Source organism: Anastrepha ludens, chromosome 4 (genome assembly GCF_028408465.1).
Source record: "Anastrepha ludens isolate Willacy chromosome 4, idAnaLude1.1, whole genome shotgun sequence".
In the NCBI taxonomy this organism is placed as follows: Eukaryota; Metazoa; Arthropoda; class Insecta; order Diptera; family Tephritidae; genus Anastrepha; species Anastrepha ludens.
In genome coordinates, this window is record NC_071500.1 from 101,242,965 (window position 1) to 101,260,818 (window position 17,854).

The following is a 17,854-nucleotide window of genomic DNA, read 5'->3' on the forward strand; positions in this document are numbered from 1 at the left end:
TATCTAAAAGCCTAAACAGACGGCGACGTTAATTGGGATTACCGGCGCAGTTAATTCTGATTAATATTGTAGTGTGTCAGACGGTTCTTGCGCATAGTAGTGAACAGCTGATTTGCTTAGTGGATAGTTTTGTCAGTGAAAGATGCGTACTGTAGGCAAAAAATACGGGAATGGTAGAGAATTCAAGAGTGCGCTTTCCGAATTCGCCGTGTCGTAAGAATCCGTCAATAAACAAACAAAAGGAAGGGGAATTACTTGCTTGTGAAGAAGACGAAGAGTAGGTGAAAGCAATAGAAACAACCAGACACAAGAAATTATACGCACACATGCATACTTTCTAGCCACGGCGTCTTCCGCATAAAAGCGCAAATTTCTGCATTTGCAAGCTTCATATTCATTTGTGCTTTAACAATTTAACACGCGCCACTTTTTTTGCATTAGTTCGTCTAGGTTTAATCTCACAAATCACAATATTCCAAAGACATTGACTGGATTTTCACAAACATGTAATTTCTCCCACTCTTCTTGGTTTTGTTCATTTGTTTTGTAGTGCGAAGGGAGTTGACGTCAGTATAAAGTAACTATATTTTAATGGCACCAACTTCAGTACTCAATTCGCCTTGGGTATTAGCTACCCTGACGCAAGAAATAATTATTTATTATATTTAAAAAAATTCTTAAATTTTCAAACTGCTCCGAAATATCAAAATAGTGAATGAAAATTCGAACGTGCTAGTACAACTAACCAGTCTTTCTTGGTCTTCTCTTTAAAACTTTAATTATTTTTCATTCTAAATAGATATTAACTCCCTTTTTCTGCAATGTTGCCATCGAAAATTCCCCTATTCCGCTTAAATTATAATAATTAAATCTACTTCTCAGTCCGCGTGAGTTGCACTTAATTCTTGAGGTAATTCCGGATTAAGTTGTTAATCCCGATCAATGCCGCCGTCTGTCTAGTATATAAGTCTTGGCTTACAGAGCTCTGAGAAAAAAATTGCTTAATAAATAAAAAAGTTATCGCCATCTAAAGACAGCTTACAAAGAAATACTTTTTGGAAAAAAATTAAAAATTTTTTAAACTTTTACTTTTAGAAGCACGTTTTTATATTATTCTCATTGGCGCTTACACCCTTTTTGGTCGTTTAACCGTGTTCCTACTCCTATTGGCGGGTGATACGATTTTTTTTCCACAAATGGAGGGGCCCATAGTTTTATGACACCTCCGAATGGCGGATGGTTTTTTATGAGTAGTCTTTTCATGTCAAAAATACGCTCGGTGGCTTGCCATTGCCTGCCGATGGGCGAACTACTAGTAGAAAATACTTCTTTGTTTTAAAAAGAGCAATTTTGTGAAAAACTTTTCGGCCCCTTCTGCACTAAAGTATTTGTGAACGATCCTCAACAAAATATTACTAAACTTACCACTTTCAGTTTTACTACTTTTGGCCACATGCGCTGAACTGTGCGACGTGTTAAGGGGACCCGGTGGTGTAGAAATTTCCAAAAATCGATGTATTTTTTTTTCAATATTTCGTAAGTATAGTAACTTAAGAATATACTGTGAATTTTTCAAGCGGAAATTCCCAATATTATAGCTTGTACTGCCCATTAACTAAGTAGAGAGCGGCCTGCGCGCTTCTGCACCTCAAACCTCGAAACGACTTTTTTCGGTCTGATGTTGTCAAAAAAACAAAAACTTTTCAACCGAATCGTCTTAAATTTTAATATGTCGTCCGTACTAAAATCATATTTCAATTTTTTTTTTTTGGTTAAAAACCCCGATTTTGAGTGTCAAATTCGAAACCGCGCCATTTCGTGAATTTTTTGTTTTATTCTAGTAGCGGGACATAGCTACAGTCATATTGGATAAACATTTTTTTTTCGTTTTTGTGTTTCACATAAATAGAAGATCCAAAATCGACAACACGGTCCAGGTCTAATTTTTCGGGACGATCAACTTTAACGCCATTTTTTAAATTATTAAAATTAAAAATTATTTTTTTTTTCATTTTTGTATGTGAAAGAAGTTAAGGGGGAACACCACTGTGATTTTTCAAAAAAAATTGACATATTCACAAATATGTAATAAAATGTTAACGAATAAAATAAGAGCAGGAAGTGAGTTACAACGGGCAATGAAAACTTTAAACGCGTTTTTTTCAAAACGACTTTTCCGAATACGGTGGCCTCGATTTCTCGAAGACTTATGAACCGATTTAAAACCTTTTTTTTTTAATTTTTGTACATGTATTGGCTACAGTCGTACACAGCCGTTTTTTAAAATTCCAAAAATTAATATTTTTCAAGCCTTTCGAAAACAAAAAAGCGTAAAAACACAAACTCATTTTTCAAACCTGCACCATTTTCTCAAAAAAAAAAAAAAAAATATATAACAAAAACCGCCAAGTACGACGATAGCCATTAATGTATAGATAAAGATTTTTTTTTTTTGGTTTTTGGCTTTCAGATGATATTTCACCGCTGTATCGTGGCCACCAGGGGCATCAGTTTTTTATGACGTCATATCATTAATATTAATAACAATTGTAATTTTTAATATTTTTTAGTAAAAATTTGGGTCAGTATAGTTGAATATATGTTAAATAAATTATAATTTGTCCGATCGTGAAATAATAATCCGTACTTATAAAAAAAATTCATGTAAATCACTTAATTTTCACGCGTTCACAGTGGTGTTCCCTCCCCTTAAATAAAAAGCCTAAAAAATTTGAATATCGTTTTTCATTTTTTTCTATTGTAAAAAAAGTTCCTAAAAATACCTTAGATTTTCGAGCTCTAGACCACAGGGACCCCTTAAATGAAGTGCGCGAGTGAGGGCGGGGTGGAGAACCATTTTTTTTCTCTTTTATGACTATCGCTTTTTTTACCCTGTCACTCTTTTAAACAAATATACCTCACATAAAAAAATTATAATAAAAAAATATTAAATAATTATAGAGAAAGCAAACTAACAATAAAAAACAATACTGAAAATATCAAAAATAAAAAAACGCCTCTTTACTTTGCAGTACGTGAATTTTTTCGTTTTTTATTATTTAGATATTATTAAATATGTATTTTATATGTATGTATGTAAACTATATGCTCGAAAAGTTCCAACAACAAAAAGTCGACAATGCGAAAGTATAAATGAATAATATTGTATATATATATATTTGTCTGTATATATATATATGTCTATATATTTAATTAATCACTAATACAATAAATTTTATTTGCCAATAATTTTGATTTTTCCAAAACGAAAAATATGTATATATGTATGTATGTATATTGTTGCAAAATTTCTGTTTTTGTTTTTTATTATTTTTGACTAAAACTAAAACGTTACAAACGTTTAAATAATTTTTTCTTTTTTTCTTTTCAATAAATGAAATAAAATTTGTTTTAAAATAATTTGTATATAAAGTAAAATTATTAAAAAAAGTCTTTTGTGTCTTTGCCGTATTTGGCGCATTTCGCATTTGCATTTGCTTTTGCCATCTTCTACTTATTTATCTCTTTTTCCACATTGCTTAATTATTTAATAATAATTTTAATAATTATAATAATAATAATGTTAATAAATTATATTTCTATGAAATTTTGGAAGCTTGTTAGGCATTGGCTAATCTGCGTGTGTTCTTTTTTCACTTTTTTGTTTTAATTTTAACTTTAACTTTAAATTAATTTAAAATGTATGCAAATATGACTCGAGAAACAAGAACAAGCATAGAAAAACAACAAAAATAAGTGGTTAATTAAATTTAGAAAAAAATTGCAATTAAATAAAAAAGGTGTGGAGGAGGTGAGCGATACTTCGTAAATATTAAATTTATTAGTAAAATAGTTGAAAAAAAAATGTATAATATAAGTAGATGAGATTACTTTGCAACAAGTTAAAGTTGAAGTTGAGTTTAGTTTTGCAAGTAACCGACGAAAGGAAAAGTCCGGTTGATAGAATTGAAAAATGTATTTTATAGTTTGAAGAAGAAAAAATCAAAAAACAAAAAAATTTTGCCACTAAATGTTGGATCATCTGTTTATTGCTGTAAACTCTTTAAACATTAAATTAGGTGGATGCGGTTGTTCACTATGGGACACATTCAGACGCATAGCACATTGTGAAGCCGCGGGGGGAACTTGCGCTTATCGCTCCTAAAACCAGTTTGTACTTTTTTAAAATTTTAGAAGTTCCCTGATTTCCACAGTACTGATATCTTTCAAAGCTGCTAGTTTGTTGTGAAATTTAATAGTACGTTCATATGTTACGACTTTCTATCCCATCACCAGGGTCTTGTAAAATTTACCAGGGTCTTGTAAAATTTACCCAAAAAAGGAAACCTGTATGTTCCAAGCTTATCTATCGACCGCAGTAATGCCTGCCCACTCTTTTACCCATCCAACATCCTCAACCGGCATAAAAACAGCGCTTAATATCATCCTCTTCTACCTAAATTCGTTAAGCGTCGCAGCTCTTGGCATCTCTGTGCAAAAAAAGTGTAGCCGCATTTAATTCAGCATGCATTAGCAGTCAGCATAAACAGCCGGATAGCCAACTACATTATTTGTAACACGCTATGCAGTGGGAAAAGGACAGCACTTGGCACGATGGCAAGGTCTTTCATTGACAAAATTGTTTTTGGTATGCCGGTGATATGCTGAAAGTCGCTCGTTTCTCAATCAACACTTCCTTTGAAGTCCCGTTACCGGTATGTGTACATAAGTCTACAGTATTTGACGACGCTTCCACTCGACGCTCGTCTACGGCTTAAATATTTTACTCGATTGAGAGTTCGAACTCGTAAATAATCATCATTAGTGCAAATCATGAAGGGGAAATGGCTTTGAAGTGAGCCAATCATCAGTTTTACGAAGGCTAATAAGGCCATAGGAAACAAATTACATATTCACGTGTAAATAAAAAAATCAAATCTGATCTTTCTACAAATTATAAACTTTAGTGCAGCGGAAAAGCTCCAGCAAATCAAAATATTTCCACGTGAATGGAGCTTAAAGCGACACCAGTTTTCTGCCCAACTAAGGCTTTTGATAACCTATGCGTTTTCGTAAGAAACATAACTGTTGTTCGGGGAAGATTTTTAGTTTGCAAAAAAAAAAAGTAAACCATTCAGCTTTCTATAGAAGAAAAGCCGAGATTTGTTAAACGATTTGCGAATTGAAATTAAGCTAAAATTATTTAGGAAAAAAAAATACGTAATAATTTCAAGTTTTTTTGGAGACTAATATTATTGATTTAATATAATTTAACATAATTTAGGCACTACCGCTTTGTAACAACACATTTGGAAAATAGAAAAAGGTTAAAACAAAAATTACGAAAAAAGGTTTTTAATAACTACCCAAAGAAAAAAAAAATGCGACAAATTTAAATGTTTGTTTTTGGAATTGATGGTCTAATGTTGAGCCTACCTTTGTCTATAAAAAATTTTTCGCAAACAGGGAAACGTTTACAGATTTACCAAAAAATGTTATTTAACAAAACAAAAAAAAATATACGATTAAATAATATTTTTTTTGGAGATCATGGAACTAATAATCGTTAACATTTCGGTATAACCGGTTCTTAAGAACACATTTGTGAAACAAAAAAAAACGCTTAGAATTTTACAAATATGTATGTTTAGTTATATCTCAAAAACAAAAAAAAAAAATCAAAACAAAAAATCGAATAGAATTTTTTTCAGATTTAATGGTCTAAAGTTGAACTTTTGCTGCAAAAAAAAAATTAAAAAAAATGTTTCGAGAACAGAAAAACGTTTACAGTTAAAAAAAAAGTTTTTTACTAAGCAAAAAAAATAATATATGACTAAACTCATATATTTTTGGAGATCATTGATCTAATAATGGTTAACATTTTGGTACAACCGATTTGTAAGAACACATTTCGCAAACAAGAAAACGCTTACAGTTTTTAAATAAATGGGTTTAGTTTTGACTCAAACAATAATCATAATAAATAAATACAAATAAAAAGAACATTTAATTTTTTTCGGATTTGATGGTGTAATGTTTACTTTTACTAAAAAAAAGTATTTGAAAATTTTTTTTGAAAACAGAAAAACGTTTATAGATTTACTAAAAAGAATTTTTACAAAAAAAATCACATGAATTAATTTTTATTCGTAATTTTTTATTTTTAAATTTATATGGGTTGTTTGGAGATCATTGAACTAATAACCGATAAAATTTTGGTCCAACCGGTTTTCAAAAACACATTTCGAAAATAGGGGTAATTTTATTTATTTTTTTTTTGAACTGGCGGTGTAAGTTGAGCATTATTTTTCTAAAAAAACAGAAAGTTAAGGAAAAACATAAAACGTTTACAGATTTACAAAAAAAAAGATAATTTTATTAAAGCCTTGTTCTAATGATAGATAAAATTTTGATACAACCGGTTTGTAAAAACACATTTCGAAAAAAAACGCGTATCATTTAAAAAAAAAAAGTATGCCACTTAATTACGTTTTTTTTGGATCTTTTTCTAAAACAAAAATTTAATTTTTCGAAAATAGAATTATTTCGCTATATTATTTATAATTTCACTCAATTTTATTAAAAAAAAAAACAATTAGCGGGTGAAAAAAATTTTGGAATGAGCGATACAGTAATGGCGATACAGTTTTGATGTTACCGTTCTGTAAAAAAAAAAATATTTAAAAAAATACAGATTTCCAGTCTAGTCACACTAGACAAACTGTAACAAACTCAAAACAAAATTCTTTTAATAGGTTTTTTTTACAAATTTTTTTTAAGTATTTCGAAAACACGAAAACGCTTAGAGACTTACAACGAATCTCCACTTCAAAAAAATGTACACTTACAAACAATTTCCACGAAAATGCTTAGCGGCTTACAAAAAGTTTCCACTAACTAAAAAAATTTACACGAAAATTACACGAAACTTTTTTAACAGAATATTTTTAAAAAGCAATTAACTGATGATCCACTTTTAAGCAACTTTTTTAAATTTTTTAATAAAAGACGTTCAAACTAAAAATTAGTGACTAAATTAAAATCCCATTAAAAATTGGAGATACATAAATATTGTGAAATCACGCTGAATTTTTTATAAAAAGTAGTAATGTTTAACAAAATAAAGCGAAAGCTAAGTTGCTAAGCAAAAAACAAAAAACAAAAAATTTAATTTTTTTAATATTAGTGTTTTTATGTAAATATATATGTATGTATGCAATTTCAACTAATCTTGCTTTTCTTAAATATTTAACGTAAATTGTTTGCTATTTTTAACTACGATTTTCTTTTTTTATTAGATTTTCACTTGCTTCTCTCAGTTACCGCTTTTATTCCTCTCTTCTTATTGCCACGCATCCATTTGTTTTTGTGTTTTTTTGTTTTGCTTTTGTTTGTTTAGCGGATATGTAAGTTGTTTTATGTTCAAATATTCAAAGATCGACCATAGAATGCGTTTACTATGATCGCTGATATTTTTTCTGCTTCTTCTTCTTTTTTTAATCTGCTTTGTTATTGCATGTATGTATGTATGCATATGCATATGCTTGCTTTGAAAATTGGTAGTAAATTAGTAAATAGCTTACAATTAAAAAATATGTATGTATATTTGCTTGCATGTGTGAGTAATTGTTATACAATTTTTGCTTTGCTGACACTTTCTTTCATTCATATCTTCAAATGTACTAAATGTCCGCTTGTTTGCCAGTATATGTGGGTTTTTTTTTAATAATTATTTTTTAATTATTGTTGAAAATGCAGTGATTTGTCCTATGATGATATGAATTATTTTTTCTTTGCAGCAAATTTTTTACTCGATATGAAATTGATATTACACGGTTTTCGAAAATTCACAAAACCTTTTTTTCTCGCATTTTTTGCTCTACACTGCGTTTTGCGCGCTGATTTTCAAAACACAAAATCATGGCATTTTACAGTACTTTTTCTTGCTTGCATTTCCTACATGACATTTTTAATATATTTAGTTTTTCAAAATTACACATTTTCTTCTTTCTGCAACCAGGTTTTTGCATTATTTTTCTATTATTTTTTATTACATTTTATTTGCTTACAGTTTTGTCACGTTTGCGCCACGAGTATTTTTAAAACCACTAATTTCCCCTGTTTTTTTGGCGTTTGGCTAAAACTACAAAGTGCTACTGTTTGTTTGTTTGTTTGTGTGTGTGTGTATGTGTTGTGTTTGTAGGGAGAGGGTAGACTGTTTTGCTACATTTACTTTATTAATTTTTTAAGTTGAATAAAAAAACAGCACAAAATTACATACGTATAATTTGGATAAAATAACAGTACAATATGTAAGTAAAGAAATAATTTTTTTATGAGAAATTTTTCTATGAAAATTTTAAAATTTAAACGTACACACAGGTACGTTAACGTCATGTGATTTTTGCATGAGTTGCATAAAATAAATAAATATTATAAAATAGAACCAATTCTATGGTTTTTGTTTTTGTTATCTTTGTTTTTTTGTTTGCTTACTAAACAGTTTACAATAACTGCATGTAATTTCTACTTTAACAATGATTTCTTTATTTTTTACGTGTTTTTTTTTTGTTGCATTTAATCTTATGCTCCCTACTAATCCGACTGCATGTGTGTGAAACCAGAAATTTTTAATAAAAAAAATTTTAAATTAATATTTAATTTTTTTTCGTTTTTGTTTGTTTTCTCTTTTTAACTAAATTTGTTTTGTTTCTAATATTATTTTTTTTTTATTGCTTATTTGTTGCCATTTTTGTTGATGCTGTTGTTGTCGCTATTATTTTTATTAAATTAAATTATGCGCGGCCTCATATTTTTCATTAATATTCCTTGCCTTGTCTTTCTTCTCTCGCTTTCTGTTTGGTGCTTACTCCTTTTTGTTGACTTTGACTCTGATTTTTCAACTCCCGTATACTTTCTTCCCTCTCTGGTACTCTACTCTTTCTCTCTCTTTCTGACTTGCATACTCACTTTCTCTTTTGCTTTGTGAGAGTTGTTGGAGCGCGTCTTTGCTTTTGTTTATTTTTAATTTATTTTTATTAACTTTGCATTTTATTTCGCGTTGCTGTTGTTCTTTGTTCTGCTTTTGTTTGTTTTTCTAATTTATTTGGCGATTTAATGTATTGGCGTTTTGACAATTGCATTTGGTGCAATATAATGGTAACCGGGTATAGGCAGTCCAGCTGTCTCCATTGATATTCTGTAATGAGAATTTGAAAAGCCAAAATATATCAATGAGTGAGTAGTGAAGAAATAAGTGTTAGAGAATTTATGTACATAAACAAAGCAACAAAAAATCGATTTATGCTTCTTACAAAAATGCGTAAAATTATTTGTTAGGCCTCTCGACTTCTTGCCTGTGTTGTATCACATTTATTGAATATTTAAAATTTACTAGAATGTTAATATAATATATAAGCCGATAGCCCTGGTAGCTAGAGCTTTTATATTAGATTAATCTATAATTTTAATTATATTTTAATCAATAATAATAATAGTTAATATAAGGGCGAACGGTTATTTGAGAAAACGAGTACAGGATTGCGCAAACTGAAGTGGAAAAGTAGTCGCGTAACTGGTGAGTTGTGTGAGAGAACTAAGAAGAGTGTATTCAATAGTGTTAGATTGCGTAAACAAAACGTGGAAAGTTAGGTGGGGTGGGGTTAATGTAAACAAAGAAGGTTATAGAAAAGAGAAAAAAGTTATTTATAAACAAAAGCTAGAGCTAGGTTATTTCATAATCCTAATCTAATTCTTCTCTTACTAACTCTTCCAAAATAAGCAGCTGGGCATCAGTGCCTATAAAACTGTGCGCAAAATTTTAACTTTTTTAGAGAAAATCATATTTCATGACTACGATGTCAATTTCACTATTTTCATATACCTTTTATTAATCCTAACCTAATTCTCCTTTTATTAATTCTTTAAAAATAATCCGCTGAGCATCAGTAAAACTCTGCGCACAATTTTAACTTTTTTAGGGAGTATTTTTCATGTCCACTTAACTATTTTCCTATTTCACTAACTAATTTCCCTTTTATAAACCCTTTCAAAATAATCTGCTGAGCATCAGTTACTATAACACAGTGCGACAAATTTTAATTTCTTTGGAGAAAAATGGTAGTAAATCTGCGTTTTTAGTTTTTCACCGTCCGGTCAGAAATTTTTTAAAGGACCTCAAAGTTTCAGCTACAACCCAGCATTATTACAAATTATCCTAATTCTATAAACTCTACTCTTCTTCGAAAATTACCCAAAATTGTCAATCCAATTCAAAGGCTGCATTTATTAGTCGATATTTACATTACACCCTTCCGGGCTTTTTTTGCGAATTCCCCTTTATCAATCTTCTGCAATCGTCTGTAAGCGCGTTTCGCGAAGTGGTCAAACGAGAGTACGGTGCTTGTGGAAGTGAATTATTGCGTTTTTTCAGTCAGAAGTCACGTAGAATAGTTTGTGACGGGAGTGCGTAGGTTCGAGTTTCCGTGCATGAGAAACAGCAAAATGATAGAAAAAGTTGTTTCTAATAGCGGTCGCCACTCAGAAGGCAATAACAAACCTCCGAGAGTATTTCTTCCATGACAAAGCTACTCATGAAACACAATTTGCCGTTCGGAGTCGGCTTAAATCTGTAAGTTCTTTCATTTTCATCATCATAGGAGGTGGAGCTCGGACAAACACCTAACAGCAGTTTACGCGCCAATTATTTATTTAAAGAAATTACGTAAAAGATGGGATTTGTTGTTGTTCCAGAATTCTCACGAAGTCTTGACTAAGCATACACCCAAAATTTGTCAAGGTCATCTCGGCCCATCAAACGTGCTACTTCGACAAGATCACACATCAGGGCGAGTGCTTTTAGATAAGTTTGCTTGTGTGGGCATGTAAACAGGTGATTAGTTGGATGGCCAGCCAAAAAACATTCTTTATATTGTATCGAAGGATCTTAAATTTTGGCTTATCTGAGCAGCCTCATTCCTATGGTTTTTGGTTCGTTGCGACGTCATATTCATATACACATGTCTCGCCAGCGGTAATGATGCCATAAAACAGAAAGTAAAGTAACAGAGAGTAACAGAAAGTATTTTTTTATCGTAATGCACGAGATGCACTTTATGGAAGAAATCAACCATTCTCGGTCTAAAATGCGGGTTAAATAGTCTCAAGATCCCCTAGTCCCAAAACATCTTGCATATCGATCTACACTGATCCGAGTAAGACACCAATCAATATCGGCTCTGCTATCTCCCAGATGCTCACACAACTACCCTCAGACTGCATTTTTCAATGCTTTCGTTAGTCATAAAGTGAAGTGCACGGCCGGTACGAGTTAAATCAATAAGCGCAAAGCTTTTTGTATCACCCGACATTAAGGTGGCCCAAATTTGCGTGAATTTTTTATAATATTTTTCAGTGCTGGTGGTATGCACTTTCTTCGAACTAATGCTCGAAGTTTTTTTATATAGAGAACAATAAAATTGCGATTTTTGCAAAGCGAATCTAGTAAAGGTTGTATCGGTAAATCAGCTGATATGTGTGTTTTCTTTCGCCGTGTCCATGTGGCTGTCAGCCCAGAATGAAACCAGGCGAATTCATTATTTGTTTTTTTCTTTGCCGATACCCTGCTTTAATAATCAAAGGTCAAAACATTGTTGTTGATCTAGTGACACCACCTTTAATGTATGCGCCTTGGATTTTTGAGTCACTTCAAACCGGCAGGTACAGTTTTCTAAAAATTCTGTTGAAAAAAGTTTGAACATTTGATGACAATTTTTGGCGGTTTTTTTAATTTTATATCCAGGTTTATTTATTGTTTTATTATATATACTATATAAGTAATATTTTTGTAAAAAATAAAAAAAAGTTAAATAAAAATAAATACTCAAAATATTGGAATATGGCGTGCTGCTTTTATTGTACACACAGGTGAACATATCTGAAGCGCAATTCTTTTAAACGAACAATTCTGGCTACTTATTGAACAAAGTTGTGCTGGCAACCATCTGAGTTCAGTGAACGCACTGACTTAGCTTCTTGTTATGTAAATTTCACATGTGAAGGATACAGGTATAGGATTTCTAACTAATAAGTCGAAAATAATAATAGTTCCTGGTTGCACTTATAGACTATACATTTTCAGCTGCTTATTATTTTCAGCTAGCCTATACTGCAGGCAGGTGAGTTCAGTGGAACGGCGTGCCTTTGGAAAATGCGAGGAGGGGAAATTTCGAGGAAGCAAAAAGTTGTTAAATATTTTTAAAATTATGCAAATAAGTTTATAACTGTGCACTTTTGACAAAATAAAACGTTCAGTTAACTTTAGTTGACTTAGTGCGTTTTACCTCTCAAGCCCTAAATTGCTTGGAATATTTAAACAACTAATCATTTACATCTTAGTGTACTATTCAGAGATGCAGATGTAGATGCAGCTGAAGTTGCACCTTAAGCCAAATTGTATAAAAATATTGAATTTCTCTATGATTGATTAGTATCACAAGCAGTTTTGTCAAAAGCGCACAGACATTTTTATTAAATAATGTACACTAGTAGTTTTTAACAATTTTTTTGCTGCAACTTAAGCAACAAACATCTGCACATTCGTGTAAAAATATTAAATAAAAGTCAAAAATATTTTATTTTCATATTTATTTGTATTCTTCAATGTAGTATGTATGCCTGTATATGTATGAATGCATTTTCGTTTTTGCCGATACGCTCTAGTAAATTGTAGTAGTTTATGTTTATGCTTGTAATAAAGTGAGTGTAGGTGTGTAAGTATACTTTTTCCATTACAAATTCGTAGTAGTAAATATATTTTAGTTTTTTTGTTTTTATATTTGTAAGAACTACAAGTTACAAGTGAAGTAATAAGTTTAGTTATGTATAAATATTTAACGCTGCTTGTGTGTGTCTGTGTTCGTTTGTTTGTATGAAAGAAGTTTTGCTCTTTTCTTGTTCTTCTTCTACCTCTACTTGAATATACAGATTACAAAATGGTATGCTTGACGCTTAATACACGAGTTTTCTCTTAATATATTGTATAGATCTATTTTAGTTTTTATTATTTGTATTTTTCTTTAAAAAATTTCGACTGAATTAAACGCGTATGCGGAGTAAAACTCACAATACTTGACGATTGAACTTTACGCATAATTTCGGTTTGGTTTTTTGTTGCTGTCTTCTTTTTGTTTTAATAACTTTAGGTATATTATTCCCTTAAAAAAATATTTAATTCTATGTAATTATAGAAAAAAAAAATATTATTCGAGTAAGCATTTATGGTAAGCAGTAATTTGAATGAGCAACGATGAAGGGCTTTGCTATGACTTAAGCAACGTACTCCGTTAAGAAAGCGAGCTTACTTAGTATAACAACGCACCAGAGTGTGGTGAGCTTCCGCTGCTTTTGGCTGTGCAAATACTTTTCTATACAAGATACGCTAAACGCTTATAATAAAAATAGCATAAAAATAACATAATAATTGAAAATAAAACTAAAAAGCACGACAAGCTTTTACTTAATTCCAGTGACTACATTTTGACAAAAAATGAAAAAAAAAATTACATTAAATTCGAGTGACTTAGAAAAAGTAAAAAAAAGATACCAATTTTTTTTACAAACCAAAAAAAAAGGGGAGAGGTACTAAACTCTGCTTTTCAAAATTCTTTTGGATGAAAATTCTGTAAAAATCAAAAAAAAAAAAATTCTGTCCAGCCTAAATTCTTTTGGTTCAATATTCTGTATTTAAAATTCTGTATGATCAAAATGATGGAGAACTGAAATTCTGTATATTAAAATTCTGGAATCAAAATTATTTTCGATCAAAATGCTGTAAAAATATAACCAAATAAGCAGATAACCTGATAAGCACGCTTACCTGAATAGCACATTTATTTTATGAATAATGGAATTCTGATTTTTTAGAAACAATGGTATATATACATACGTCAATTAAAGAAAAATTCAAAAATTCATTCAAAACAAAAGTTATTACGTTATAATGGCGAAACAATTATTATATTATTAAATTTTTAGCAATTCGCTTTAGAAAAGAAACATGGCGTAATATAAGCCTTTTTTTGTTATTCTTTTAATTCTGTTGTTTGCTTTTACAACCTTCTTCGTTTGACTAATTTTGTGACCATTTTGAATTTTAGCTAGTTGTGCTTTCGCACAAACCAGCTCGGCATTTAGATCATTAATTAGTTTGTACAACCCTGAGTTTCGTTTCCCAACAATAACTTTTAGCCGTCGATGCCAAGCCTCAATACTGTTTTGCGTTCTGGGGAAAGCGATATTGGACTCATCGTGCACTGACCAAAATTTCGGTGGGTATTTTGGTATACAATGAAAGAATGGGAATTGATTAAAACAGTTAGGTATTTGAACGAAGTATACAGAAAATATTGCAATTATTCTACAATATTTTTAGCACGGTTGCTCGAATTTCATTCACATTCTTACTCAAGCTACAAATACATACAAACATATGTACATTTGCTTTATGTAATTCTGTTTTGATAATACAGGTAACCATATGGGTCAAGACAAGTCATGGCAGTATTTTGTTTTGCAAAATTCTATACTGAAAAATCGGAAGAGCATATGGATTTTTCAATTCTCTTCCGATTTTTCAATACAGAATTTTGCAATGCAGAATTTTGACAATAAATAATTTTGATTTACAAAATTTAAAATTACAGTGTTCCGCAATACAGAATTTTAACATTACAGAATTTTGCATTACCGATTTTTGAATACAGAATATTGAATACAGAATTTTAAACCAAAATCATATTGTACCCAACCCAAAAAAAAGAAACAAAGAAAAAACAAAACCAAAAAAATAATAAAACAAAACAAACAAAAAAATTAAGAAAACAAAAAAGGTACACAACAAAAATTTACAGTTGTACTGTTATATAATAAAAGCTGTCTATTCGATTGACTTATTTCTTATAAAAGAAATTTAAACGAGAGTAAATTTACGTTTTACAAGAACAGAAAAGACCACAAAATAAAAAATCAATACTACTGGAATCCGGGTTACCTACTTTTGACAAAAAACAATAAAAAATATAAATTACAAAAAAGCAAAAGCATTAAACGCTGTACTTCAACTTCATTAAATTACTTAAACCACAAAAAAAAAAGAATAACATAAAAAAAAAAAATTTAAAAAAAAATCGGAAAACGAAATTCAGAAAAAATTAAAAACAAAACAAAATAAACATGAATGCCCCAACTTAATGTTTGAAGCAAATTAAGCAAAGCACCTACATTAACCCCTGTGCTTCAACTTTACTAAACTGGATTTAAAAAAATTTAATTTAACTAAAAACCAAAAAAAAAAAAAGATTTTTTTTAATTACAAAAAAAGAAAACCGAATACAATTATAAAACAAGAATTATCAAAATTACAAAGAAAAAAACGATAATAAAGAAAATTACAAGAAAACAAAGCATCAAAATTATGAAAAAAATAAGAAAAACCAAAAAACAAAACATAAAACATAAAAAAAAAACATTATAAGAAGTACAGAAAACAAATTAAAAACAAAAATAACAATATTGAAAGCAAAAAAGCCAACAAAAATTACAAATAAAAAACACTCACAAAAAAATTAAAAAAAAAAATACAAAAAAATAACCACAAAAACTTTAAAAATTTCCACAAACAAAATTACAAAACAAAATTCAGAAATAAAATTAAAAACAAAAAAAGATTAATCAAAACCAAACATGTAATGCCCAACCTTAATGAGTAAAGCAAACTAAGCAATTAAGCAAAGCAAAAACATTAAACGCTGTACTTCAATTTTACTCAAAACAAAAAAAATAATAATTTAAAACACAAATTAAAACCAAAAAACCAATTAAAATCCAATTAAAATCAAAACAAAAAAAATTTAAATCAAAAATTGTTTTTAATTACAAAAAAAAAATTATGAACAAAAATTAAAACAAGAGATTAAAAAAAATTAGTTTTTTGTATTCCAATTAAAAAAAAATTTTGTAAAATTAAAAACAAAAAAAGATTTAGATTAAAAAACAGACAAAAAAGCAAAACCAGAAAATTAAACAAAAAAACAAAATTTAAAACAAAAAAAATAAATAAAAACCAAAATCAGTTTTCGTTATAAATTACCAAAAAAAAAATCAAAAACAAACAAAGATAAAAAAGACAAAGATTAAAAAAACAAAGTTTTTATGTAAATTGTGAAAAATGAACAATTACAAAAATATTATAAAAAAATAAAAAAATAAAAAACATTTGATACCCCACTTAAATGTGTAAAGCAAACAAAGCCAAGCAAAAGCACTAAACGCTGTCCTTCAACTTTACTAAATAATTGTTATAATGAAAAAAAAATATTAATAAAAATTATCAAAATTACAAAACAAAAAAATATAATTACAAATTAGGTTACACAAAAAAAATAGAAAACAAAAAAAAAAAATTGAAAACTAAACAGATTTGTTTGTTATGAATTACAAAAAACAAAAACAAAAAATAATAAAAATATAAAAACCCAATTTTTTTTAATTCAAAAATCCGAACACTTGCAAAAATATTATAAAAAAAAAGAAAAAATTTAATACCCCAATTTAATGTGTAAAGCAAACTAAGCCAAGCGAAAACACTAAACGCTGTCTTCAACTTCACAAAGTTAGTTTAGAAAAAAAAATTAAAAACCAAAAACAATCTTCTTTTAATGTTTTTTTAATGTTTTGTTTTTCGGTTTTTCTTATTTTTTTCTTTTTAATTGCAAAAAAACCAAATAAACAGAAAAAATTAGAAAATAAAAAGAGATTACACAAAATGCTGTCCTTGAATTTAAATACATTTTTTTGTAACAAAAAAAGAATTAATACAAATTATCAAAACTACGAAACTAAAAAAATATAATTACAAAATGACGTTAAAAAAAACGAATTTAAAAAATAAAATTAAAAACAAAAAAAAAATTTTAACAAAAAAAGTTTAAAAACAGTTACAAAATAGAAAATTACAGAAAACATTCCACCCCAAAAAAACACAAAACCAAATTTAAAACAAAAAAAGATTATACACAAAAAAAATGTTGAACAAAGAAAAGTAAAAAAATAGTTACAAAATAAAAATTATAAAAAGAAAGTTACAGAAATCATTGCAAACTTAAAAAAAAAAAAAACAAAACTGAAAAAAAAATATTAAACACAAAAAAAATGTTTAACAAAAAAAGTTTAAAAAAAAGTTACAAAATAAAAATTATAAAAAGCAAATTACAGAAATCATTGTAAACCTAAAAAAAAGCAAAACTAAAAAAAAATATTAAACACAAAAAAAATGTTTAACAAAAAAAGTTTAAAAAAAAGTTACAAAATAAAAATTATAAAAAGCAAATTACAGAAATCATTGTAAACCTAAAAAAAAGCAAAACTAAAAAAAAATAGTAAACACAAAAAAAAAAGTTTAACAAAAAAAGTTACAAAATAAAAAATTATAAAAAGAAAATTACAGAATCATTGCAAACCTAAGAAAAAAAAACAAAATGTAAAAAAAAACGTACAAACTACAGAAAAAAATTAAAATAAAATCGAGTACCCCAACTTTATATATAAATTTCTGCTCTTAAAATATTCAGAGAGTTAGATATTCAAAATAAATTTATGCTGCTTAGATTTAATTTTAAATCTATTCGCAAAATTCGACTTAAAGTCATTATGCCAATTTATTATGGAATTTAAATTTTTTTTTTTTTTCAAAAACTAATTTAAACAATTTTTTTAAATGAACTACTAAAAACAACCATTCTGTCAAGTAAGCAATTTTGTAATTGTTTTCTTTTTTTTAACTTTCCGTACATCACCT

At 28.6% G+C, this 17,854-nt stretch overlaps 1 protein-coding gene across 3 annotated transcripts in view; it reads right to left on the bottom strand.

Moving 5' to 3' along the window:
• Positions 1-7,299: 7,299 nt before the first annotated feature.
• Positions 7,300-17,854, bottom strand: part of LOC128860394 (poly(rC)-binding protein 3) — a 192,025-nt gene continuing 181,470 nt past the window's right edge. For all 3 annotated transcript variants that reach the window (XM_054097902.1, XM_054097901.1, XM_054097900.1), the window contains one exon: positions 7,300-9,199. In XM_054097902.1, coding sequence (XP_053953877.1) covers positions 9,115-9,199 — 85 coding nt within the window. In that variant the 3' untranslated portion in view covers positions 7,300-9,114. The remainder of the gene's footprint in view (positions 9,200-17,854) is intronic.